The sequence below is a fragment of the Callionymus lyra genome, chromosome 18 (assembly GCF_982586985.1).
Source record: "Callionymus lyra chromosome 18, fCalLyr1.hap1.1, whole genome shotgun sequence".
NCBI lineage: Eukaryota > Metazoa > Chordata > Actinopteri > Syngnathiformes > Callionymidae > Callionymus > Callionymus lyra.
Window position 1 is genome coordinate 4,893,331 of NC_141835.1, and position 26,578 is coordinate 4,919,908.

The 26,578-nt window shown below is 44.6% G+C and overlaps 1 protein-coding gene across 1 annotated transcript; it reads left to right on the forward strand.

The window, feature by feature from the left end:
* Positions 1-444: 444 nt before the first annotated feature.
* LOC148060177 (uncharacterized) lies at positions 445-5,734 on the forward strand. Its single transcript, XM_087780390.1, has 7 exons — positions 445-461; positions 4,845-4,869; positions 4,939-5,046; positions 5,126-5,282; positions 5,343-5,458; positions 5,596-5,628; positions 5,704-5,734. The coding sequence occupies exons 1-6, from the start codon at positions 445-447 to the stop codon at positions 5,605-5,607; spliced, it is 435 nt and encodes a 144-aa protein (XP_087636516.1). The 3' UTR covers positions 5,608-5,628; positions 5,704-5,734.
* Positions 5,735-26,578: the final 20,844 nt, after the last annotated feature.

Genomic DNA, 26,578 nt, shown 5'->3' on the forward strand with positions numbered 1-26,578 from the left:
TACTTCGACAAGTACTAGTACTTCTTTGAGTACTAGTATTATGAGTTCTAGTACTACGAGTACTAATAGTACTACAAGTACTAATAGTACTACAAGTACTAATAGTACTACGAGTAGTACTACGAGTAGTACTACGAGTACTAGTACTACGAGTACTAGTACTACGAGTACTCATACTACTACGAGTAGCTGTAGTACTAGTACTGAGAGTAATTCATAATAATAATAATAATTTAATTTAAAGTGTGTTATCACAACAAAGTTATCTGAAGACACTTTACAGTTGAAGTAATACTACAGTGGAGAAAGTAAAAACAGATCAATAATAAAGTACAGTGTGGCTGGAGCAGGAAAAAGTTCCTTTAAGAAGAACCTGGAGCAGAAGTAAACAGTCGATGAATCCAAACAAGAGCGTCCAGGTTTACTTGTTGAACAAAGACCAAGATGACACCATTGATCAGGTGACAGCAATCGTGGATAAACGAACACATGACTTCCTCAACCAGACCCTGCGATGGATCACAGATTCACTGAGACAACAATGTTTTTAGAACCTATGAAGAACTCAAAGACAAAATCAAAAATACAGGAAGCATTGCTCAATACTATTAAGTTGAATCTCAGTGTGTGAAAGAACTGCATTTCCCAGAGTGCACCAGCAGCAGCTGCTCCAGTCATTGTCACTAATGAGCAGCACCTGTGAACTGTGAGGTAATGGAGTCAGTCAGTCAGTCAGTCAGAGAGAGAAGACGCTCCAAGTTCACAACAATGGCTTCAGTCCAAAGACGCCAATGGTCGGTGAAATGTTTTCTTTACTTTGATTTAGTGCTTGTTAATTCATTTAAAATATTTGATGAAGTTGTTTAAATGAATTTAAATGAATTTAAAATATTTGAATGTTTAATTATTTGAATGAATTCAAAATGTTTCAATGTTTAAGTTAATTTAAAATGAATTTAGAATGTTTAAATTAAATGGATAATTAAAATGTTGTGTTTATCCGTCTTTAAAGGTTTACAACCTAATTACTAACAATCCGAAAGAAAATAAAAGTGATTGAGTGAAACGTTTGAGTTGTCATTTGGAACCTGAACAAGAGTTGGACTTGACAAGCTATAGGAAAAAATAAACCTCTGTTCATTTCGTGGTATGAACCTCACTCTTGGTGACTGAGGTCTTGGGTTCAAAACCCAGAGGTGATATGAAACTTTAGTTTCTCTCTGTGTAGATATAGTTTGTGTTTAGTCTGTGGAAAACTTCTCTTTTATCTCTTCCATTCTTTCTTTTATTCCTCTTCTTCTACCCCATTCATTTCAATGGGGAAACTCTTCAACTCATGTCCAACTCCTTCCAGTTTGACCTACCACTTATACTTTTACGACGAATTCTACTACTTCTTCCAATATTAATTCTACTACTAATACTACTTATACTTTTACTACTAATTCTACTACTACTTTTACTTTACTTCTCCCTTTTACTACTAATTCTACTTCTTCTACTTTAACTATAAATTCCTCTTACACTTCCACGACTACTTCTACTACTAATACTACTACTACTTCTACTACTAATACTACTACTACTTCTACTACTAATACTACTACTACTTCTACTACTAATAATAATACTACTACTTCTACTACTAATACTACTACTGCACAGCTACAGCTACGGCCAGCATTCACACTGCATTTTCTTCTGGAAATGCAATCTTTCTAGTTTGATGTTGTGTTTAACTATCAATTTTCATATAGTTTGATGTTGTGTTTAAGTAACAATATTCATATAGTTGGTTGTTGTGTTTAAGTAACAATATTTATATAGTTTGATGTTGTGTTTAAGTAACAATATTTATATAGTTGGTTGTTGTGTTTAAGTAACAATATTTATATAGTTTGATGTTGTGTTTAAGTAACAATATTCATATAGTTGGTTGTTGTGTTTAAGTAACAATATTTATATAGTTGATTGTTGTGTTTAAGTAACAATATTTATATAGTTGGTTGTTGTGTTTAAGTAACAATATTTATATAGTTGGTTGTTGTGTTTAAGTAACAATATTTATATAGTTGGTTGTTGTGTTTAAGTAACAATATTCATATAGTTGGTTGTTGTGTTTAAGTAACAACATTCATATAGTTGGTTGTTGTGTTTAAGTAACAATATTTATATAGTTGGTTGTTGTGTTTAAGTAACAATATTTATATAGTTGGTTGTTGTGTTTAAGTAACAATATTTATATAGTTGGTTGTTGTGTTTAAGTAACAATATTTATATAGTTTGATGTTGTGTTTAAGTAACAATATTTATATAGTTGGTTGTTGTGTTTAAGTAACAATATTTATATAGTTTGATGTTGTGTTTAAGTAACAATATTTATATAGTTGGTTGTTGTGTTTAAGTAACAATATTTATATAGTTGGTTGTTGTGTTTAAGTAACAATATTTATATAGTTGGTTGTTGTGTTTAAGTAACAATATTTATATAGTTTGATGTTGTGTTTAAGTAACAATATTCATATAGTTGGTTGTTGTGTTTAAGTAACAATATTTATATAGTTGATTGTTGTGTTTAAGTAACAATATTTATATAGTTGGTTGTTGTGTTTAAGTAACAATATTTATATAGTTGGTTGTTGTGTTTAAGTAACAATATTTATATAGTTGGTTGTTGTGTTTAAGTAACAATATTCATATAGTTGGTTGTTGTGTTTAAGTAACAACATTCATATAGTTGGTTGTTGTGTTTAAGTAACAATATTTATATAGTTGGTTGTTGTGTTTAAGTAACAATATTTATATAGTTGGTTGTTGTGTTTAAGTAACAATATTTATATAGTTGGTTGTTGTGTTTAAGTAACAATATTTATATAGTTGGTTGTTGTGTTTAAGTAACAATATTTATATAGTTGGTTGTTGTGTTTAAGTAACAATATTCATATAGTTGGTTGTTGTGTTTAAGTAACAATATTTATATAGTTGGTTGTTGTGTTTAAGTAACAATATTCATATAGTTGGTTGTTGTGTTTAAGTAACAATATTTATATAGTTGGTTGTTGTGTTTAAGTAACAATATTTATATAGTTGGTTGTTGTGTCTAAGTAACAATATTTATATAGTTGGTTGTTGTGTTTAAGTAACAATATTTATATAGTTGGTTGTTGTGTTTAAGTAACAACATTCATATAGTTGGTTGTTGTGTTTAAGTAACAATATTCATATAGTTGGTTGTTGTGTTTAAGTAACAATATTTATATAGTTGGTTGTTGTGTTTAAGTAACAATATTTATATAGTTGGTTGTTGTGTTTAAGTAACAATATTCATATAGTTGGTTGTTGTGTTTAAGTAACAATATTCATATAGTTTGTTGTTGTGTTTAAGTAACAATATTTATATAGTTGGTTGTTGTGTTTAAGTAACAATATTCATATAGTTGGTTGTTGTGTTTAAGTAACAATATGTATATAGTTGGTTGTTGTGTTTAAGTAACAATATTCATATAGTTGGTTGTTGTGTTTAAGTAACAATATTCATATAGTTGGTTGTTGTGTTTAAGTAACAATATTTATATAGTTGGTTGTTGTGTTTAAGTAACAATATTCATATAGTTGGTTGTTGTGTTTAAGTAACAATATTCATAAAGTTGGTTGTTGTGTTTAAGTAACAATATTCATATAGTTGGTTGTTGTGTTTAAGTAACAATATTTATATAGTTGGTTGTTGTGTTTAAGTAACAATATTCATATAGTTGGTTGTTGTGTTTAAGTAACAATATTTATATAGTTGGTTGTTGTGTTTGAGTAACAATATTTATATAGTTGGTTGTTGTGTTTGAGTAACAATATTTATATAGTTGGTTGTTGTGTTTAAGTAACAATATTTATATAGTTGGTTGTTGTGTTTAAGTAACAATATTCATATAGTTGGTTGTTGTGTTTAAGTAACAACATTCATATAGTTGGTTGTTGTGTTTAAGTAACAATATTTATATAGTTGGTTGTTGTGTTTAAGTAACAATATTCATATAGTTGGTTGTTGTGTTTAAGTAACAATATTTATATAGTTGGTTGTTGTGTTTAAGTAACAACATTCATATAGTTGGTTGTTGTGTCTAAGTAACAATATTTATATAGTTGGTTGTTGTGTCTAAGTAACAATATTTATATAGTTGGTTGTTGTGTTTAAGTAACAATATTTATATAGTTGGTTGTTGTGTTTAAGTAACAACATTCATATAGTTGGTTGTTGTGTTTAAGTAACAATATTCATATAGTTGGTTGTTGTGTTTAAGTAACAATATTTATATAGTTGGTTGTTGTGTTTAAGTAACAATATTTATATAGTTGGTTGTTGTGTTTAAGTAACAATATTTATATAGTTGGTTGTTGTGTTTAAGTAACAATATTCATATAGTTGGTTGTTGTGTTTAAGTAACAATATTCATATAGTTTGTTGTTGTGTTTAAGTAACAATATTTATATAGTTGGTTGTTGTGTTTAAGTAACAATATTCATATAGTTGGTTGTTGTGTTTAAGTAACAATATGTATATAGTTGGTTGTTGTGTTTAAGTAACAATATTCATATAGTTGGTTGTTGTGTTTAAGTAACAATATTCATATAGTTGGTTGTTGTGTTTAAGTAACAATATTCATATAGTTGGTTGTTGTGTTTAAGTAACAATATTTATATAGTTGGTTGTTGTGTTTGAGTAACAATATTTATATAGTTGGTTGTTGTGTTTGAGTAACAATATTTATATAGTTGGTTGTTGTGTTTGAGTAACAATATTTATATAGTTGGTTGTTGTGTTTAACTACAGGTGAAGACGTTGCCTGCAGCACCTCCAGTTCTCTTCTGGATATCGTGAGTCTCGCAGCTCTTTCTCTTCCTTAAACTCACTGAAGTTCTACTGACCTCACTCTCTCCCTCCAGGACTTTGACCCTCCCAGTGAAGGCCAGGTCAAAGGTCACGCCCTCCGGCCGACGGAGATGCAGCGCGAGGTGCTGCAGACCCCGAGAGGCGAGAGGCCGCAGCCTGAGGTGAAGACACGCACAGAGATCCACACACACACACGTGACCATCCCTCGCCCTCTGACCTTTGACCTCTTGTGTTCTCAGGGTTCGTGGGGGAGGGACGAGGACCCATCCGAGGGGCCGAGCGTAGGGGAGGTCAGGGAGGACTGGACTCTGGGAACGATGAACCCCGTCAAGCCTGGTTCTTCTTCAGCGGCTGCTCAAAGTGCGTCCTCACCTGGACAGGTCAGCCAGTGTCCAGGTATGTCAGGTGATCACGTGACCTCCCGCCGACCTTATGACGTCATCTCGCTTCTTCTAGACGAGCCGGTTAGTTTGGAGGAGACCCATCGAAGCTCTATGAACGTGGGCGACCCGACTGTGGACCTGAATGGAACGCTGACCTCGGAGCAGCACGACAACACTGTGGACGCACACGTAAGACGCACACGTAAGACGCACACGTAAGACGCACACGTAAGACGCACACGTAAGACGCACACGTAAGACGCACACGTAAGACGCACACAAACACGCAATCATGACACGTGTTCATCCGTTCTACACGTCTGCAGGTCGTCCTGTGAAGCAGCTCAGAAGCTCAGCAGGTGAGAAACAAAGTTTAATTCACGATAAAGTCTGGAAACATCTTTAGATTCTTGACTTGAACGACATGTTTCCAGCAGATCAGCTCAGAGAAGAAGAAGAAGAAGACTTTTAAAAAATACTTTATTACAAAAGGTTCTTTACAATGTTTTCATTTAAAGTGACATATGCAATTCTTCAGTCAAGCCATTGTGCAAATTGTAATGTATTTTTCGTCATTGTGCAAATTTGTCCTTTTTCCCCCCATTTTCTAAAAAACATCTTGGTGTTGTTGGTGACTCTGTGGAAGCAGAACTCCAGCCTCAGTCTGGATTTGATGTTCTGTCTCCACAGAGTCACCACATCCAGCGAGTGTCCATTCTGCAGCTGGTCCCTGCGGGTCAGATACACCGCCATCTTTGCCTCCCCCACCAGGTAGTTTAGAATCTGGCTTCTTTCTTTGTGTTTCTTGGTGTATCTGACTCCGCCTATAAAAACAGGGACAGAGAACACAAGGTTAAAAAGACTAAAGAAAACAGTCAGAGCGTTAAAAAACCCTGCCAGCCTCCCACACTCTTTAAAGATGTGAAAAGTGTTCTCTGGTTGGCTGCAGAATGGACACTCGTTTAAAACCCCGGGGTTAAAACGCGCTAGAAAGGAGTTGCTCGCGATCGCCCTGTGTAAAATCCTCCACTGGAGGTCACCGGTTCTTTGTCTCAGAGGTGGCTTGTACAGCGACCTCCACTGTGGGCCCCAGTCCCCAAGTCTGTCTGTCCATGTGTTGGTCGGTCGTTGTAAGAGGGTCTTCTGGTTTAGAATCTTGACACAGTTCACATAAAAACTTCTCTTAGTGGCCTTGTGCACAGTTAGAACGTCTCTGTCCGTGGTGGTCAGGAGTGGGCTGTTGTTGTTGTCCCGGACCTCAGGGCTCAGGTGCAGGTCCGGGAAGAGGTCCGCTGGGTCCGGCTCCATCCCGCCTTCCGTGTACTGGTGGAGTAAAGTTCTTTCTGGAGCTGTGATCCTTTTATTCCATTCGTCCACTGATCTCCCAGCGAACCTCGCAGAGCGTATCCCCAGTAATGTCCCGGCAGCCCGGGCGTCCGAGAGCGCCGGTCCCACAGCGCCGGTCCCACAGCGTCCACGAGTTGCTGCAGGGATATGGTCTTGCTTCTGACCAGCGCCCCCGTCAGCCCAGGTAAAGTACTGCTGCTGATGTCCAGCCTTGCTCTGTGGATCAGTGGCTGCTTTAAAAACCAGTGCAGAGAGTTAAAGACATGATTGTGGCTCCATTTAAAAAGCGAACACGCTTTAAAAACACCCTGATAAAAAGAAGGTACGTTGTTAAGACTTAAAAGATTAAAATCTGTAAAAAACAGAGCTTTGTCCAGCCCCTGATCATTGACACGCTTTAAAATCCAGCTGCTCACATCCCTCCACACCAAGCCTGAGGGACTGGTCAAGTACTTCTGGACAAACTGAAGTCTAAAAGTGGCAGTTCTACTGGCCAGGTGGATTAGGCCCTGGCCCCCTTCTATCAAACAAGACTGACTGTGGCACCCAATGGAACCCTCCCCAGAAGAAGTCGACCATTTTTGACTGTATCTTTTCGAGCAGGCCGGGGGGAGGGTTTAACGCAGTGAGTTGGTGCCACAGCAGTGACGCAACAAGATTGTTTAAAACCAGTGTTCTTCCTCTAAAAGACATTTCTTTTTGTAGCCATTTCCATTTTTCAATTTTTCCTTCAATTTTCTCTAAAACACAATCCCAGTTCTTTCTTTCATAGTCTTTGTTTCCGAAAAACACGCCAAGGTATTTAAAACCATCGTTTTTCCACTTTAGGTTTTGGGGTAGAACTGGGGGATCGTCCCGCCAACCGTTCAGACATACGGCCTCACTTTTTCCCCAGTTCACCCTCGCAGCGGACATGGTGGAGAAGTCATCAGTTAAAGTGATGAGTGCATTAAGTTCCTGCTGATCTTTTATTTAAACAACATCATCAGCATACGAAGATAAAACCACATTTCCACTAAAACCCGGTAAAAACAGACCATGAACACTCCCGCGGATCTTGTGAAGAAGGGGTTCCAGGGAGAGTGCATAGAGCATGCCTGACAGAGCGCAGCCCTGCCGAACACCTCTATGAACCTAAAAGGAGACACAAGCTGCCATTCAATTTCAGCACACTCTCAATGTCACTGTACAGTACCTGAAATCTGGCGATGAGACCCTCGCTGAACCCAAGCTTACCCATGACTCTCCACAGGTAGTAGTTCTCAACGCGGTCCAACCTTTTCTTGATCTAATGCGATCAAGCCCATGTCGGTGTCTGATGAACTGGAGACCTCCAAGACATCTCGAATGAGGCAGACGTTGTCTGCCATCGACCTGCCAGGAACACAGTACGTTTGGTCCGGGTGGATGACCTCCTCAGCCGGATGGCGTAGGCTTTGGAGAGTATCTTATAGTCTGTGCAGAGGAGGGAGACTGGACGCCAGTTCTTTATTTCGAGGAGGTTTCCTTTCTTCGGCAGGACGGTGATGACGGCCCTCCTGCAGGACAGAGGAAGCGAGCCGGAATCCAGGCTTTCATTAAAAACGTCCATGAGATCAGGAGCAACAAGGTCCCAGAAGGCTCTGTAGAACTCAACGCTGAGGCCGTCAATGCCGGGTGTTCTGCCGGTGGGCATGCTGGCTAGTGCGGCGTAGAGTTCTGGTAGCGTGAGTGGCTTTACCAGCCGCTCATTGGCCTCAGCGGAGATCCTGGGTAGTCCTTGGCAAAAGTCATTAAAAAGTTTGTGCTGCTCCTGATACTCACTCGCGTACAGTTGTCGATAAAAGTCCACTGCTCTCTGCCGGATCTCCAAGTGTTCTGTAAGTTCTTGACCGTCTTCCGACAGCAGGCAGTGGATGAGCTTCCTCTGTCCTTGTTTCTTTTCCAGGCTGAAGAAGAAGGCAGTCGGGGCGTCCATCTCTTGGATGTTCTTCATCCTGGCCCGGACCATGGCTCCTTGGACCCTGGTGTCCAGCAGGTTGGCTAGATCTAGCCTTTTACTTTTGAGGGTTTCAATGTACCCTCGATTTCCTGTGGCTAGCCCTTCTAGCTCCACAATCTGAGTCTCCAGATCTCTGATAGATCCAGATATGTGTCGTGTGACATTCAGAGTGTGCTGCTGACATAAAAGCTTCATCTGGACTTTATCATGGTCCACCACTGTCGAAGAGAAGTGAAGTCATTCTTTGTTTGTCTAAAATCATTCCAAAAATAACTAAGAACATCATAAAAGTTCTGGTCGCTGGTTAAAACACAGTTAAAATGCCAATAGGCGCTTTTGGGTAAAATATTTCTTATAAAAAAATTACATAAAACTAAGCAGTGATCACTAAAAGCAATAGGCACAATCTGACTTGTTTTAAAAACGCTAAAATGGTGTTTAAAACAATAAAAACGGTCAAGCCGTGCCAACGATACCCGATGTTCAGTCAGGTGGGACCATGAGTATCGTCTGCAGCTCGCGTGCATCCTCCTCCAAACGTCCACCAGACTATGGGATGTGAGCAGCTGTTTCAGAGCCCGTTGGGAAGCTGGATGAGGCTCTATGTGGTTCCTGTCTAAAACATCAACAGTACAGTTAAAATCCCCACCTAAGAATAAATACTCTGTGGAGCCACAATCATTCAACTTTTCATTCATTTTTTCAAACAGCGCGTTTCTCTCTGCACCTCGGTTCGAAGCATAGACGTTGATAAAAACCACAGAAAAGGAATTAAAAACAGCTTTGGCTAAAAAGCACCTGCCGGGGACGACGTGCTCGACTCTGATAGAGTTTGGGGTGAACGCTCTGGAGAATAGAAACTCCTGCACTGAGGTTTGTGCCGTGGCTTAGAAACACTTCCCACTCCCTGGTCCAGTCAGTCTCGTTGCTACAGTCGCTGTGAGTCTCTGTCTCTCTGTGGAAGCAGAACTCCAGCCTCAGTCTGGATTTGATGTTCTGTCTCCACAGAGTCACCACATCCAGCGAGTGTCCATTCTGCAGCTGGTCCCTGCGGGTCAGATACACCGCCATCTTTGCCTCCCCCACCAGGTAGTTAAGATTCTGGCTTCTTTTTTTGTGTTTCTTGGTGTATCTGACTCCGCCTATAAAAACAGGGACAGAGAACATAAGGTTAAAAAGACTAAAGACAACAGTCAGAGCATTAAAAAACCCTGCCAGCCTCCCACACTCTTTAAAGATGTGAAAAGTGTTCTCTGGTTGGCTGCAGAGTGGACACTCGTTTAAAACCCCGGGGTTAAAACGCGCTAGAAAGGAGTTGCTCGCGATCGCCCCGTGTAAAATCCTCCACTGGAGGTCACCGGTTCTTTGTCTCAGAGGTGGCTTGTACAGCGACCTCCACTGTGGGCCCCAGTCCCCAAGTCTGTCTGTCCATGTGTTGGTCGGTCGTTGTAAAAGGGTCTCTGGTTTAGAATCTTGACACAGTTCACATAAAAACTTCTCTTAGTGGCCTTGTGTACTGTTTAGAACGTCTCTGCCACGGAGGTGGTCAGGAGTGGGCTGTTGTTGTTGTCCCGGACCTCAGGGCTCAGGTGCAGGTCCGGGAAGAGGTCCGCTGGGTCCGGCTCCATCCCGCCTTCCGTGTACTGGTGGAGTAAAGTTCTTTCTGGAGCTGTGATCCTTTTATTCCATTCGTCCAGTGATCTCCCAGCGAACCTCGCAGAGCGTATCCCCAGTAATGTCCCGGCAGCCCGGGCGTCCGAGAGCGCCGGTCCCAAAGCGTCCATGAGTTGCTGCAGGGATATGGTCTTGCTTCTGACCAGCGCCCCCGTCAGCCCAGGTAAAGTACTGCTGCTGATGTCCAGCCTTGCTCTGTGGATCAGTGGCTGCTTTAAAAACCAGTGCAGAGAGTTAAAGACATGATTGTGGCTCCATTTAAAAAGCGAACACGCTTTAAAAACACCCTGATAAAAAGAAGGTACGTTGTTAAGACTTAAAAGATTAAAATCTGTAAAAAACAGAGCTGTGTCCAGCCCCAGATCATTGACACGCTTTAAAATCCAGCTGCTCACATCCCTCCACACCAAGCCTGAGGGACTGGTCAAGTACTTCTGGACAAACTGAAGTCTAAAAGTGGAAGTTCTACTGGCCAGGTGGATTAGGCCCCGCCCCCTTCTTCACGAGGTAAAAACAAGACTGACTGTGGCACCCAATGGAACCCTCCCCAGAAGAAGTCGACCATTTTTGACTGTATCTTTTCGAGCAGGCCGGGGGGAGGGTTTAACACAGTGAGTTGGTGCCACAGCAGTGACGCCACAAGATTGTTTAAAGTGTTCTTCCTCTAAAAGACATTTCTTTTTATAGCCATTTCCATTTTTCAATTTTTCCTTCAATTTTCTCTAAAACACAATCCCAGTTCTTTCTTTCGTAGTCTTTGTTTCCTAAAAACACGCCAAGGTATTTAAAACCATCGTTTTTCCACTTTAGGTTTTGGGGTAGAACTGGGGGATCGTCCCGCCAACCGTTCAGACATACGGCCTCACTTTTTCCCCAGTTCACCCTCGCAGCGGACATGGTGGAGAAGTCATCAGTTAAAGTGATGAGTGCATTAAGTTCCTGCTGATCTTTTATTTAAACAACATCATCAGCATACGAAGATAAAACCACATTTCCACTAAAACCCGGTAAAAACAGACCATGAACACTCCCGCGGATCTTGTGAAGAAGGGGTTCCAGGGAGAGTGCATAGAGCATGCCTGACAGAGCGCAGCCCTGCCGAACACCTCTATGCACCCTAAAAGGGGACACAAGCTGCCGTTCAATTTCAGCTTCACTCTCAATGTCACTGTACAGTTCTTGAAATCTGGCGATGAGACCCTCGCTGAACCCAAGCTTACCCATGACTCTCCACAGGTAGTCGTTCTCAACGCGGTCCAACTTTTTCTTGATCTAATGCGATCAAGCCCATGTCGGTGTCTGATGAACTGGAGACCTCCAAGACATCTCGAATGAGGCAGACGTTGTCTGCCATCGACCTGCCAGGAACACAGTACGTTTGGTCCGGGTGGATGACCTCCTCAGCCGGATGGCGTAGGCTTTGGAGAGTATCTTATAGTCTGTGCAGAGGAGGGAGACTGGACGCCAGTTCTTTATTTCGAGGAGGTTTCCTTTCTTCGGCAGGACGGTGATGACGGCCCTCCTGCAGGACAGAGGAAGCGAGCCGGAATCCAGGCTTTCATTAAAAACGTCCATGAGATCAGGAGCAACAAGGTCCCAGAAGGCTCTGTAGAACTCAACGCTGAGGCCGTCAATGCCGGGTGTTCTGCCGGTGGGCATGCTGGCTAGTGCGGCGTAGAGTTCTGGTAGCGTGAGTGGCTTTACCAGCCGCTCATTGGCCTCAGCGGAGATCCTGGGTAGTCCTTGGCAAAAGTCATTAAAAAGTTTGTGCTGCTCCTGATACTCACTCGCGTACAGTTGTCGATAAAAGTCCACTGCTCTCTGCCGGATCTCCAAGTGTTCTGTAAGTTCTTGACCGTCTTCCGACAGCAGGCAGTGGATGAGCTTCCTCTGTCCTTGTTTCTTTTCCAGGCTGAAGAAGAAGGCAGTCTGGGCGTCCATCTCTTGGATGTTCTTCATCCTGGCCCGGACCATGGCTCCTTGGACCCTGGTGTCCAGCAGGTTGGCTAGATCTAGCCTTTTACTTTTGAGGGTTTCAATGTACCCTCGATTTCCTGTGGCTAGCCCTTCTAGCTCCACAATCTGAGTCTCCAGATCTCTGATAGATCCAGATATGTGTCGTGTGACATTCAGAGTGTGCTGCTGACATAAAAGCTTCATCTGGACTTTATCATGGTCCACCACTGTCGCAGCGAAATGAAGTCATTCTTTGTTTGTCTAAAATCATTCCAAAAATAACTAAGAACATCATAAAAGTTCTGGTCGCTGGTTAAAACACAGTTAAAATGCCAATAGGTGCTTTTGGGTAAGATATTTCTTATAAAAACATTACATAAAACTAAGCAGTGATCACTAAAAGCAATAGGCACAATCTGACTTGTTTTAAAAACGCTAAAATGGTGTTTAAAACAATAAAAACGTTCAAGCCGTGCCACGATACCCGATGTTCAGTCAGGTGGGACCATGAGTATCGTCTGCAGCTCGCGTGCATCCTCCTCCAAACGTCCACCAGACTATGGGATGTGAGCAGCTGTTTCAGAGCCTGTTGGGAAGCTGGATGAGGCTCTATGTGGTTCCTGTCTAAAACATCAACAGTACAGTTAAAATCCCCACCTCAGAATAAATACTCTGTGGAGCCACAATCATTCAACTTTTCATTCATTTTTTTCAAACAGCGCGTTTCTCTCTGCACCTCGGTTCGAAGCATAGACGTTGATAAAAACCACAGAAAAGGAATTTAAAACAGCTTTGGCTAAAAAGCACCTGCCAGAGTTTGGGGTGAACGCTCTGGAGAATAGAAACTCCTGCACTGAGGTTTGTGCCGTGGCTTAGAAACACTTCCCACTCCCTGGTCCAGTCAGTCTCGTTGCTACAGTCGCTGTGAGTCTCTTGTAGAAATAAAACGTCGTCGTGTTTGGATCTCATCGTGTCAAAAATAAAACCCCTCTTTTTAAAATCCCGAGCCCCGTTGGTATTTAAGCTTCCTACTTTGAAACTTCCCATTTTGAAAATTAAGGAGTTGAAGAACAATACTTTTGTAAAAAGCCAAATAAAATCACCAGTCATTTTGCATTTTCACTTTCTGCATTATTTTCTTTATTCTATAAATCTCCGGGTCTGTAAAAGCTCCTTTGTACTTGTTACTAACATGTGTTCTCGCTGATAAATAAAACCTTCACGTTCTTCGTTTCTATTAAAAAGTTTTTGAACATGGTCGTGTTATATATTCTCTTTTCTTGACTCACAGTGAGAGACACGTCACTACTGTCTGATACAATGTCTCCCTCATCACTGCTGTCAGACACCCCTGACCTTTGTTCTGTTTTTTTATTTATTCTGTCCATCACTCTGTCTGAAGGTTTGTTTATTTTCTCCTTCACTACAGTGTTTGTTTTTTTCCTTTTTAATTTCCTGACTGTCTTTGGTTCCTGCTCCATCTCTTCCTCACTCTCAGCTGTTTGAGTCCTTGTTGCTTCAAACTCTGTTTGTTTGATCGTTACTTTTTCAAAAGTTTTATTCACCTCACTCATGTCTCCCCCTTCACCTTTCTCACTCGCCTGCTTGTCTCCCCCTTCACCTGTCTCACTCGCCTGCTTGTCTCCCCCCTCACCTGTCTCACTCGCCTGCTTGTCTCCCCCCTCACCTGTCTCACTCGCCTGCTTGTCTCCCCCCTCACCTTTCTCACTCGCCTGCTTGTCTCCCCCTTCACCTGTCTCACTCGCCTGCTTGTCTCCCCCCTCACCTGTCTCACTTACCTGCTTGTCTCCCCCCTCACCTGTCTCACTCGCCTGCTTGTCTCCCCCCTCACCTGTCTCACTTACCTGCTTGTCTCCCCCCTCACCTTTCTCACTCGCCTGCTTGTCTCCGCCCTCACCTGTCTCACTCGCCTGCTTGTCTCCCCCTTCACCTGTCTCACTCGCCTGCTTGTCTCCCCCCTCACCTTTCTCACTCGCCTGCTTGTCTCCGCCCTCACCTGTCTCACTCGCCTGCTTGTCTCCCCCTTCACCTGTCTCACTCGCCTGCTTGTCTCCGCCCTCACCTGTCTCACTCGCCTGCTTGTCTCCCCCTTCACCTGTCTCACTCGCCTGCTTGTCTCCGCCCTCACCTGTCTCACTGACCTGCTTGTCTCCCCCTCACCTTTCTCACTCGCCTGCTTGTCTCCCCCCTCACCTGTCTCACTCGCCTGCTTGTCTTCCCCCTCACCTGTCTCACTCGCCTGCTTGTCTTCCCCCTCACCTGTCTCACTCGCCTGCTTGTCTCCCCCTTCACCTGTCTCACTCGCCTGCTTGTCTTCCCCCTCACCTGTCTCACTCGCCTGCTTGTCTTCCCCCTCACCTGTCTCACTCGCCTGCTTGTCTTCCCCCTCACCTGTCTCACTCGCCTGCTTGTCTTCCCCCTCACCTGTCTCACTCGCCTGCTTGTCTTCCCCCTCACCTGTCTCACTCGCCTGCTTTTCTTCCCCCTCACCTGTCTCACTCGCCTGCTTGTCTTCCCCCTCACCTGTCTCACTCGCCTGCTTGTCTTCCCCCTCACCTGTCTCACTCGCCTGCTTGTCTTCCCCCTCACCTGTCTCACTCGCCTGCTTGTCTTCCCCCTCACCTGTCTCACTCGCCTGCTTGTCTTCCCCCTCACCTGTCTCACTCGCCTGCTTGTCTCCCCCTTCACCTGTCTCACTCGCCTGCTTGTCTTCCCCCTCACCTGTCTCACTCGCCTGCTTGTCTCCCCCCTCACCTTTCTCACTCGCCTGCTTGTCTCCCCCTTCACCTGTCTCACTCGCCTGCATGTCTCCCCCCTCACCTTTCTCACTCGCCTGCTTGTCTCCCCCTTCACCTTTCTCACTCGCCTGCTTGTCTCCCCCTTCACCTGTCTCACTCGCCTGCTTGTCTTCCCCCTCACCTGTTCAGAGGTTGAACCTGCTCCAGGACCCCGCCGACCACGACCCCCTCCTCCACCAGACGATTCGCCAGGTCCAGTCTGGTCACGAACAACACCACGGCACCGTTCATCCGAGCTGCCGATCTAATGTTGCCGTGACCAACCTTCTCACCCACCGCCAGTGCTACCTCCTCCAGGGCTAACCCGGGGGCCGGCGCCCACCTTGACGCCGTGCTTCCTAGTCAACCCGGTGAAATCACCCGCTACCACCATAGGCTTCACCTGGTCGGCAAAAAACACCTTTTAAACGAAAAGATACTTACAACACACTTCACCAAGTGAAACTATAACATTTACTAAGTGTAGCAGGACGAGGTTGTTGGCATTCCAGCCAATCCCGTCTTAGCCTGCTGGTTAATGGCTCTGAATGGCTGGAGGCTGAGTTCCCACCTCAATCAGCGTCCTACGCTTCCGCTTCCGGGGTCAGAGGTAGGCTGTTGGCGACGACTGTGGTTCTCTCGTGGTGTTCTGTCCAGCTCTGTGGTAAGCTCATTGATCCTTTTGATAGATTCCTCTCTGGGTGTGTGCTTGGCTGCGTGTTGCTTCCCCTCTGCAACTTCTTTACGAAGTGGGTGACGCCGTTTCGTGCCGTGCTCCCCAGGAATGTTTTGATCGGTATGTGGCTAGGTGATTAGCACATATGGAGCTTTCCTCCTCCGGTTTTTTAGTTTATTTTTAACTCTGCTTTTATTGATCCCCCTAGGTCACTTAGCGCAGCCTCCGCTAAGACCACCCGCTTATTTCACTGCTGTTTTGTCTTGGGTTGTTTTATTTAAACTTCACCCGGAACTGCTGGGATGGATCGGGTGGCAACGATTCGCCCCTCCCGACCACCTCCGTGTCCCTACGGCCGACTGTGCGTGTGTGTGAAGTCGAGCGAGCGACAGCGGACTGAGGCTCTGCGGTGCAGTTCACCCCGGACTCTTGAGTTCTTGTGTTCATTTTTGTTTACGTTTATTTCAATTGTGTCTGTTTCTTTCCGTGTGATTATTTTGATCATTCTATGTTTTGTTGATTTGTCATTTGTTTAGTTTTACAGTTAAAGTATATTCATTTGTATTTTGTTCGTCATTGCCGTCACTCATTGTTAAAGTTTCACTCTCTATCTGCTCAGGAGCTGCCGTACTGTGGGGTCGGATTGGTGTCCCGGTGGTGGTGTTTCCCCCCTTTCTTTTGCACGTGGGTTTTGTTTGTAGTGTTCCCAGGGATCCCCCCTTTTCGTCGGACATCTCTCACCGTAGGTGTCAGCCCTGAGCAAGGATAGTCGTAACCAGCACTGTTTTATTATTGTGGTAAATTAATATATAGAAATAATAAATATTCTTTCTGAATTACTGTCTCTGCTCCTTCCCGCGAATGAACCTATGTGCTGACCTTTATATTAATATCCTCTGGGTGAAATTCCCGTTGTTGAACACACAAACTACATAAATAATACTCTATCCGTGCTCGTGTCGCCACAAACGCAACTCAAGATGACATCATAGATGAAAGATGTCATCTTTACCTATGACTCCAGCAGCTGTCACCTCCAGAAGTTTTCTGACGACTCGGCCATTGTGGGCTGCGTGTCTGGGGGGGGCGAGCTGGAGTACAGGTCAGTCATCAAGGACTTTGTTGACTGGTGTGAGAGCAACTACCTTTGCTTAAACACCGGTAAGACAAGGGAGATGGTGATTGACTTCAGGAAAAAGTCTCCACCACATCAACCGGTGAGCATCCAGGGCTCGGACATTGAGCTGGTGGACAGCTTCAAATACCTGGGTGTTCACCTCAACAATAAACTGAACTGGTCCACACACATCAACGCCGTGTATAAGAAGGGCCGAAGTCGCCTCCACCTCCTGGGGAGACTGAGGTCCTTCGGAGTGTGCAGACCACTTTTAAGGACCTTTTATGACTCCGTGGTAGCCTCTGCTATCCACTACGCTGTGGTCTGCTGGGGAGCAGCAGCACGGACCGGGACAGGAAGAGACTGAACAGGCTGGTCACGAGGGCCGGCTCTGTCCTGGGCCGCTCGCTGGACTCGGTGGAGGAGGTGGGAGAGAGGAGGACACTCTCCAGACTCTCCTCCATCAGGGACAACGCTCTCCACCCACTGCACCTGACCGTGGAGGAGCTGGCCAGCTCCTTCAGTGGCTCAGGCACCCCCAGTGTAGGACGGAGCGTTATAGAAGGTCCTTCATCCCAACTGGTGTCAGGATATTTAACTCTCTACTTTAAATATCCTGATGCTAATCCGTAGTGTGTTTTTCTTCTCGTGTGCTTTTTATTTTATTTTTTCCCGTTTTTTATTTCTATTTTATTTTATTTTTATTCTATTTTATTTTGTTAATAGTGTCAATTTCTAATTTTGTAAATAATTTGTATATTCTTAAGATCGTTTTTATTTTATTTTGTATTATCTCTTTTATTTCCTTTTCCTTGCACTTTATTTTTTTTCCAACTGCGCTGTTGTGAAAGTGTTTCCCCTCTGGGGATGAATAAAGCTTTTCTATTCTATTCTATTCTATCAAAGGCAGAAAATGAATCAAATATTTGACACCTTGTTATTTATTTGAGGCTCTTATTTTGACGTTTTGATTGAGAAATCGTCAGCATAAACAAAAACTATTGACCTCAAATCACGTCAATATTGTTCTGTAGCAACGGTTCCTGAAACAAAAGAGTTGAAAACATCCAAAAATATTTGTCAGACTTGAGGCCCTTCAAGTCATTTCTGTGGCCTGATGGTTGTTAAGATTAATGTTGACTTGTAAAGATGCCAGTGTTTAAGTTAAGATAAGGACCAAATATTATCGATTATACTTCCAAAAACAAATGAAAATGATGCTGAAGGAATTTTCTTGTTGAGTTTTTTTTATAGAAATACTTAGAAATACTCTCTTACCTTCCTCGAATAACTAAAAAATATGTTTTCGTGGCTTCACATGTCATCGATAAGTTATCGGAATTGTAGATAACTCCTGTTCCTGTGACGTCGCACACTAAGAGTTTGGTCTCACGCAGGGTCATGTCAGTGTCTCAGGAGGAGGAGGAGCCATCCCTGTCCTCGCCACACCCTCGCCTGCCTCGCCTGCAGTGGATCTCACGGGTCGCTCCGAAGGTTCCTGTTTTTGAAATGTTCAAAAAGTGTTTATTTCACTAATAAAATGTTCAAAAATGACGTGTATCGTTCTGACAAGACTGCTTTTATTTTGATAAAAAAAACACAGGCAGAGTTCCTCTATGTGGGACAAAATGAAAGATATAAGATAAAAAAAACCTTTACATACGACTTTTTAAGTCTTATTTTCCAGTTCCATGTTTTTTTATCTCAGCTTTGAACATCGTATTTTAGAAAGAAGAAGAAAGAAGCTGAAATATTATCATAACAGGATCGCGGCTGCGCATGCGCGGGATTTCGTATAAAGCGTTTTGAAACTGGAGAGTCAAAGTAATCCAACAATGATTTAATACATATTTACGTGCTGTAATGAATTAAACACGTGACGAAGATCCGACCTTTGTTTACTTCATTAGTATTTTATTAACATCGCTATTATTAAACGATAATAGATGCATGTTTGGACGGAGAATAATTGAATCTAAATAAAATCTTTGACTAACTGTGCGACACAAACAAGTCATTTGTTTGAATATAATGGATCAAATAATTAGCTTCGTTAGTATTAGATAGATAGATAGATAGATAGATAGATAGATAGATAGATAGATAGATAGACTAAAGAAGGGCCTCCATATATATGTTACTACACTCATTAGTTTTTTACATTTCTTTTTGAAATCAATATTTTCATGCAATATTTCACATACATTCTGTAATAGCGTTGTAATTACAATTGTGATGGTCACCAAATTCATGTCACTTATGGATTACCTTCATATCAAGTTACTACACTCATTAGTTTTTTTAATTTCTTCTTGAAATTTTCAAAATCACCATTTTTGTGGAATATTCCTCTCGCGTGGCCTGATTGAAGGGCGTGGCCAGACAGAAGTGGCGCGGAAACGGCAGAAAATATATAAAACATAAAAGTGAGTGTTAGATAGTTGATTGATAGTGTTTTCACATTGATTATTGAAAATAACAAGTTTCACCAGGATTCGTGCGGTGTCGGCGAAGGTAAGCGACTTACTAAAAGTAAGTAAAGTTGGCTCGATATTGGATTCGATCTTTGCGCGTTAATAACTCGGGAACACTAAGGTGTTGAATTACAAATCTTACCTTTTTCTAATCAGAGTCACCTGCTGTATTGACAACAAGCGCGTTTGAACCTTAATATTTCGTAATATTGTCCTGATAAAATACACGGATCTCTATGCAGGCGGCAAGTGAGACGGCGTATAAGGGACCGTCCTATAATAAACGAACGCCGAAAGATGTAAGACTTCTTTTAATTCTCGTCTTTATAACTCCTTAATTTTAGTTTTTATGGTCACCATGTTCATGTGACTAAACAAGGGCCTCCATATACAGTATATGTTACTACACTCATTAGTTTTTTACATTTCTTTTTTAAATCAATATTTTCATGCAATATTTCACATACATTTTTTAATTGCTTTGTAGTTACAACTCTGATGGTCACCAGATTCACGTCACTTATGGATTACCTTCATATGAAGTTACTACACTCATTAGTTTTTCAAATTTTCCTCTAAATTATTTTGAATTACTATTTTGTGCAATATTACGCATACATTTTTTAATGGCTTTGTAATTACAACTCTGATGGTCACCAAATTCATGTCACTTATGAAGTACCTTTCATATCAAGTTACTACACTCATTAGTTGTTTTTTTTTCTTCTTGAAATTTTCAAAATCACTATTTTTGGGCAATATTTCACATACATTTTGTAATAGCTTTGTATTTACAATTGTGATGGTCACCAAATTCATGTCACTTATGGAGTCCCTTCATATCAAGTTACTACACCCATTAGTTTTTCAAATGTTCCTCTAAATTCTTTTAAATCACCATTTTTGTGCAATATTTCACATACATTTTTTAATGGCTTTGTAATTACAACTCTGATGGTCACCAAATTCATGTCACTTATGAAGTACCTTCATATGAAGTTACTACACTCAGTAGTTTTTCAAATTTCTTCATGACATTTTCGTCGAGAGAGTGAAGAGTTGGTCGACGGCCAGGACGAACCCGCATTGTTTCTCTTGGATCTGAGGTTCAACCATCGATCGGACCCTCCTTTCCAGGACCTTAGAGTAGACCTTACCAGGAAGGCTGAGGAGTGTGATGTCACCAACAGTACCCCAAAGTGATCCCTCGTCACTCAAGAACTTCTGCTTCAGGTTCAAACCTTCAGTGTCGGCTCACGCTTCCCGGCACTTTCAGGAAAAGGAACGTTGAGGCGTGAAAAAGACGAGAGTCGGTTTCTATCGGGTGACGTCACGTGACCTTCCTGAAGATCCCAAACCATCTCTTGGCCCCGGCCCAGCTCTGTCGGGTCCGGTCCGAGTCTCTCGCCAGACGAGACCATGACATTCAGATCCAGAGTTGATCAACAAACTGAAAACCTCTCCAGAGAATGTTTTTAATTTCATGGAACGTGTCGAGGTCAGAAGGTGCTTCTCGTCAGTCCTGCTGCTCCGGTCGAGTCACTGACTTCTGGAGGTGTCGTCGACCGTCACTGGACTGATGAGAAGATTCCAAATGTTTTGAGGTTCAACATGAGTAGACGTCAGCCTAGACTGAACCCAAGCGACCCCTCAACTCCTCCGAGCCTCCAGATGGACTCAGTAGATCCTCCGACTGGAGAACGTTGACACTGAGTAGTGATGGGTCCGAAGCATGAGTCGAGCTCAGAGAGCAACACCAGTGTCGGTGCGCGTATCGCTTTAAGAAAGTCACGTGACCGATACCTGGACTGTATCGTTCTGACGTCAACGCGCCAAACTGTTTAGAAGGAAGCGCATCTGTCAGCGCGATGCTTCTGCTAAACTGATCGCGGATCGTTTGCGTAGAAACAGATTAAATGATGGAGCAACCCAACAATAAAAGAAAGCTTTCCACCGTGCTTTGATCTGGTCTCAGTCTGCAACGAACGTCCCACAAAAGTCCAGGATGAATTGAGGTATAACAGCCACTGTACAAAACATTCAAGATTGCTTCATTCATAATTAATTTATATTCATTTATGTCTCATTTTAACCATCAAGCTTCCAGGTAGCAGGTGCCAGATGAGGCTCTGCTGAAATTCATCATGACTGAAGAACAGGCTTCTTTTTTTGAATAAAAATGTGTAAAACACAAAATCATGTGCACAAGCATCCTCATTCACAACACATTCGCTTGCATGTTTACATTATGTACATATTTATATTTTTATTTACTGTATCAAAATGAGGTTAAATGATGCAATGTGAAATACAATGACGTAAATGATATTATTGTATATGTGTCATCAAATCAGTCTCAGTCGAGCCTCTCAACTAGGTTGCTTGTAATGATTCATAACGTCCAGCAGATGTCAGTATTCACTGACACAGTATCAATACAGTGTTGCTGTGTGTTGAAACTTTTCATGACGCCTCATCGACCCATCACTAACACTGAGACCTGCAGCACCAGAGTGGAGCAGAACCAGCAAACACAGGCTCTGAACAACCATCATGCAGAAGATCTGTCTCTTCGACCCAGAGACTAGTAGGATGAGCACAACGTCATGTGACAGGAAGTGAGTCATCTTTACCAGCGCTCGTTTTTCTCTGAAATACTCCGTTTTGTTTCTCTTACATATTTTATTATTAACCTAATAATAACAATAACAACTAATTTCATATCGACAAATTCGAATAATAAATAAAAATATTCTAAATTCGATTTTTTTTATTGAGTAGCAACAATGCTTTTAAAAACCTTTGACCAAACAAAAGACATGGACGACCATTAACGCTGGCATTAAATTAAGATATTTACTTAAACGTATACTGCACCTGGAGGATTTATCACTAGCCACTAGGGGGCAATGTAGGATATTGCTATGACCGGCTCAGTTAGGAACCGGATATATTTGTTGATATGCACATGTTCATGTCAAGGTGGTTTGATTGTGCTGTTCAGCCTAATTCATGTAAGTCGAATGTTTAATGTTTTATAACTAAATGAATACAACAACTGCATAATATGAGTAATGCTGTAACATGTGATGATTCATGTTATGTTGTATGTTCACATTTAAGAGTTATTACTATTTGCTTATACTGCAATTGTTTGTATCATTGTAGGGCTCCTTCGTCTCTGTCATTAAAGAAATAATTCGACATTGAGGAGTGTTTCTTCATGAAGGAGCCATGGTTGTCGTTGAATGCTCTGTCCCCGGATGCACTTTTGTGACCGAAGATGTGTCTGAAGCCCTCGCCATAGCCCTGCTAACAAATCATGGACTTGCCCATCAAAACCCGCCGGCCACAGCCATGCCAGCCCAAGCCCCAACACCTCGAGGCCCAAAACTTGATCGTCCTAAAGTTGACATCGGTGTATCAATAGAGGAATGGAACGTGTTTACCCGGCGTTGGGATGTCTTTCGCACTGGCTCGGGCATAGGCGACACGCAGGCTACTTTCCAACTGTTTCAGTGTGCTGGGCCCGGACTCGGAGACAGCCTGTTGAAAGCGAATCCACATAACACCGCCGGGTCATTGGCAGATTTGATGGCCGCCATGCGCTCGCTAGCAGTCATTCCAGTAGCCACATGTGTCCTGCGCACTGAACTGCTTCAGCTGCATCAGGAGCGGGATGAAGCATTCCGGGCCTTCACTGCCAGAGTACGAGGGAAGGCGGAGACGTGCGAATACAGTGCTGTATGTGTATGTGGCCAGAACGTGGACTATACTGACCACATCATACGTGACGTCCTACTTAATGGAATTTATGATTCAGACATACGCCGTGAAACACTAGGCACACCTGATATCCTGTGGAAACCTGTGAACGAGGTGATTGCACTTGTCGAAAACAAAGAAATGGCTCGCAATGCTCTCCCGTCACCCACTCTATCAGCCATGTCCTCATTCCGGCGCTTGAAGAAGGACCCACCGATGAGCCCCGCACAGGCTACAGCCCCAGTGGACAAGGCCAAACAGGCCTCTTGCCCAGACTGTAACAGCGCCTTTAAAGTCTTCACAGAGGGATCTCGGGGATGGAATTCTAGGCCTCACCAGGTCTGTATTGACTGTTACAAAGCCCGTCGGCGGCCCCCACCATCATCTGAAGGCCAGCAGGCTGCCATGGCCTCAGAGCAAATCTCCCAGATCTCATCAATGGCTGGAGCTCGCTCTGGTAATCATCGTGGGAGTCGACGCCACACTCGGGCTACACATAGTAGTGTCAACAAACCCAAGCCCATCAGGCTCGAACACCACATCTTCTCCAGGGACGAATGGAGGCGAGCCAGACTGAGAGACCACCCCCGAGTGTCAATTACCATCTCAGTGGACGAGGTGGGCGTACCAGGCAGCACCAGTGGCGGAGGTTCGAACGCTGGGGTGACCATATCCGCCATTGCTGACACTGGTGCACAGTCAGACCTCTGGTCCCTGTCAGAGTTTCTGTCCTGTGGGTTCTCACGCGATGTCCTACGCCCCGTTAACCTCAGTCTGTCGGCTGCCAACCGCTCCCCCATAGCTATTGAGGGAGCCTTCTTCGCCAACCTGTCGACAACCCAAGACGGCGGCGTGGCGTCATGCTGCCCCCTTGTCGGTCAACGCTACTCGCTCCACTGGCAGTAGCGGCAGGGGCCTTGATAGTCCTGAGGTTGTCCAGTGCTCATGTCCCCAGCGTACGGCGCCACCACCACGGCCTACGGCACTTCCATTTCCATGCACACCGGAGAACAACAGCCGTATGAGGAAATGGCTGCTCGACAGGTACGCCTCGTCTACGTTCAACACCTGCCCCCATCAGGCCTTGCCTTGTATGGAGGGGCCACCTATTGAAATACATGTAGACCCAGCAGCCACGCCTAAAGCATGCCACACTGCAGCCAACGTGCCCCTACACTGGCAGCAGAGACTCCACGATGACCTCCTCCGTGACGAGGCCCTTGGCGTTATTGAACGCGTGCCTTATGGTGAACCTGCGACATGGTGCCATCGCATGGTAGTCACTCGGAAGCATGATGGCTCCCCCCGCAGGACAGTGGACCTCTCACCCCTCAACAAGTTCTGTCGACGTGAGACGTTTGCCACTGAATCCCCATTCCATCTCGCCCGTCGCATCCCGAAGGACACTTGGAAAACGGTCACTGATGCCTGGAATGGCTATCATAGTGTGCCTTTGCGTGAGTCTGATCGTCACCTGACCACCTTCATTACACCCTTTGGCCGCTGGCGCTACACCAGGGCACCTCAGGGCTTCCTGTCTTCAGGGGACGGCTACAATTGCCGTTTTGATGCTGTCCTCTCTGACTACGAACGCAATGAATTGCAGTGTCGCCGCAGGAGCTGGTTCGGCCTAGTGAACCAGGTGGCCAACTACGCCCAGCTACGTGACAGGATGGCGCCGTTCAAGCCTTTCCTCAGCCCTCGATGCAAGTTCTCCTGGTCTCGTGAACTAGAGGAAGACTTCCAGGCATCCAAGCAGGCCATAGTTGAGGCCATCCGTGAGGGTGTGGAGATCTACGACATGCAGAGACGCACGTGCCTCCGCCCCGACTGGTCGAGGCGCGGAATTGGTTACTTCCTCCTCCAACAGCATTGCGGCTGCACCTCTGGCATACCGGACTGCTGCCCAGGTGGATGGAGGATCACCCTCGCCGGGTCACGTTTCCTGTCCTCAGCAGAGCAACGCTATGCAGCCATCAAAGGGGAGGCGCTAGCTGTCGCCTGGGGCCTTGAGCAGACAAAATACTTCACCCAGGGATGTGACAACCTTGTTGTGGTTACCGATCACAAGCCTCTGGTGAAGATCTTCGGCGACCGCACACTCGATGAGATTACGAACTCTCGCCTGTTCAGACTCAAGCAACGCACTCTCCTGTGGCGTTTCGACATTGTGCACCTGCCTGGTGTGAGCAATCACGCCGCTGATGCAACCTCAAGACACCCTTCTCCCTCAGGCTCAGCAAACGGGCTCTTTCTGGGCTCACAGAGTGTGGCTGATAACACGGAGTCAGCACTCATGGCCTCCATCCGTGAAGATGCACAGGACCTTGGCGCCATCTCATGGCCCCTCCTCGCTCAAGAGACAGCGGCAGACGCGTGCCTCGCCCGCCTCCTTTACCATCGAGCATGAGGGTAGGATTGATGTTACCGACCCGGCTTTAGCCAGCATCTCATCGGTCTGCGAGTCTGTCTACGCACAGGATGGGGTCCTGCTATACAACAACCACGTTGTGATCCCGCCGTCCCTCCGTCGCAGAGTTCTCGAGCATCTCCACGCCGCCCACCAGGGCACCTCAGCGATGGAGCACCGTGCTCGTGCCATAGTTTACTGGCCCGGGATGGCAAGGGACATTCTGGCCACCAGGACTGGTTGTGCAGACTGCAACCGCAATGCCCCGTCGCAAGCAGCCATGCCCCCCCTGCCATCCTCACCTCCGTCCACCCCATTCGAGGCGGTGTTTGCTGACTTCTTTGACTATGGGGGTCGCCACTACTTGGTCATGGGAGACCGACTCTCAGGCTGGGTGGAGGTCCTGAGCTCCTCAGCAGGCACCGACACTGGAGGCTCAGCTGGTCTGGTTCGCCACCTCGTTCATTCTTTGCGACCTTTGATGTACCAGAGGAACTCTCAAGCGACGGCGGCCCGGAGTTTATGGCTGGCCGCACGTCAGACTTTCTCCGGCTATGGCATGTCAAGCACCGTGTGTCCTCCGTTGGCTTTCCACAGTCGAACGGCAGGGCGGAAGTTGCTGTGAAGTCTGCCAAGCGCCTTCTAGCGTCCAACAATGGCCCGACTGGCAGCCTTGATCATGACCGTTTCCTGCGTGCGATGTTGCAGCTGCGCAACACACCTGACCCTGACTGATACCTCTCACCAGCACAGATTATTTTCGGCCGTCCACTCCGGGATTCACTTGCTTTCGTCAATAGACTGGAAAAGTTCTCAAACCCACATGTCCGGCCACTTTGGCACCAGGCATGGGGGGCAAAAGAAGATGCTCTACGGACCCAGATGTCACGCACCACCGAGTCTCTGAGGGCTCACACTAGGCCTCTCCGCCCGCTGAAACTTGGTGAGACAGTATTCCTCCAGAATCAGCTGGGCCCGAGCCCACGCAAGTGGGACAGGTCAGGGGTGGTGGTGGAGTCGCTGGGCCACGATCAATACCGTCTAAGGGTTGATGGGTCAGGTCGGCTGACTTTGCACAATCGGCGATTCCTCCATGCCTATACTCCGGCCT

Bases quoted from the DNA above. Each gene is read 5' to 3' on its own strand.
- LOC148060177 (XM_087780390.1), top strand. The intron at 4,870-4,938 runs GTGAGTCTCGCA...CTCTCCCTCCAG, and splicing joins CCAGTTCTCTTCTGGATATC to GACTTTGACCCTCCCAGTGA. The intron at 5,047-5,125 runs GTGAAGACACGC...TTGTGTTCTCAG, and splicing joins GCGAGAGGCCGCAGCCTGAG to GGTTCGTGGGGGAGGGACGA.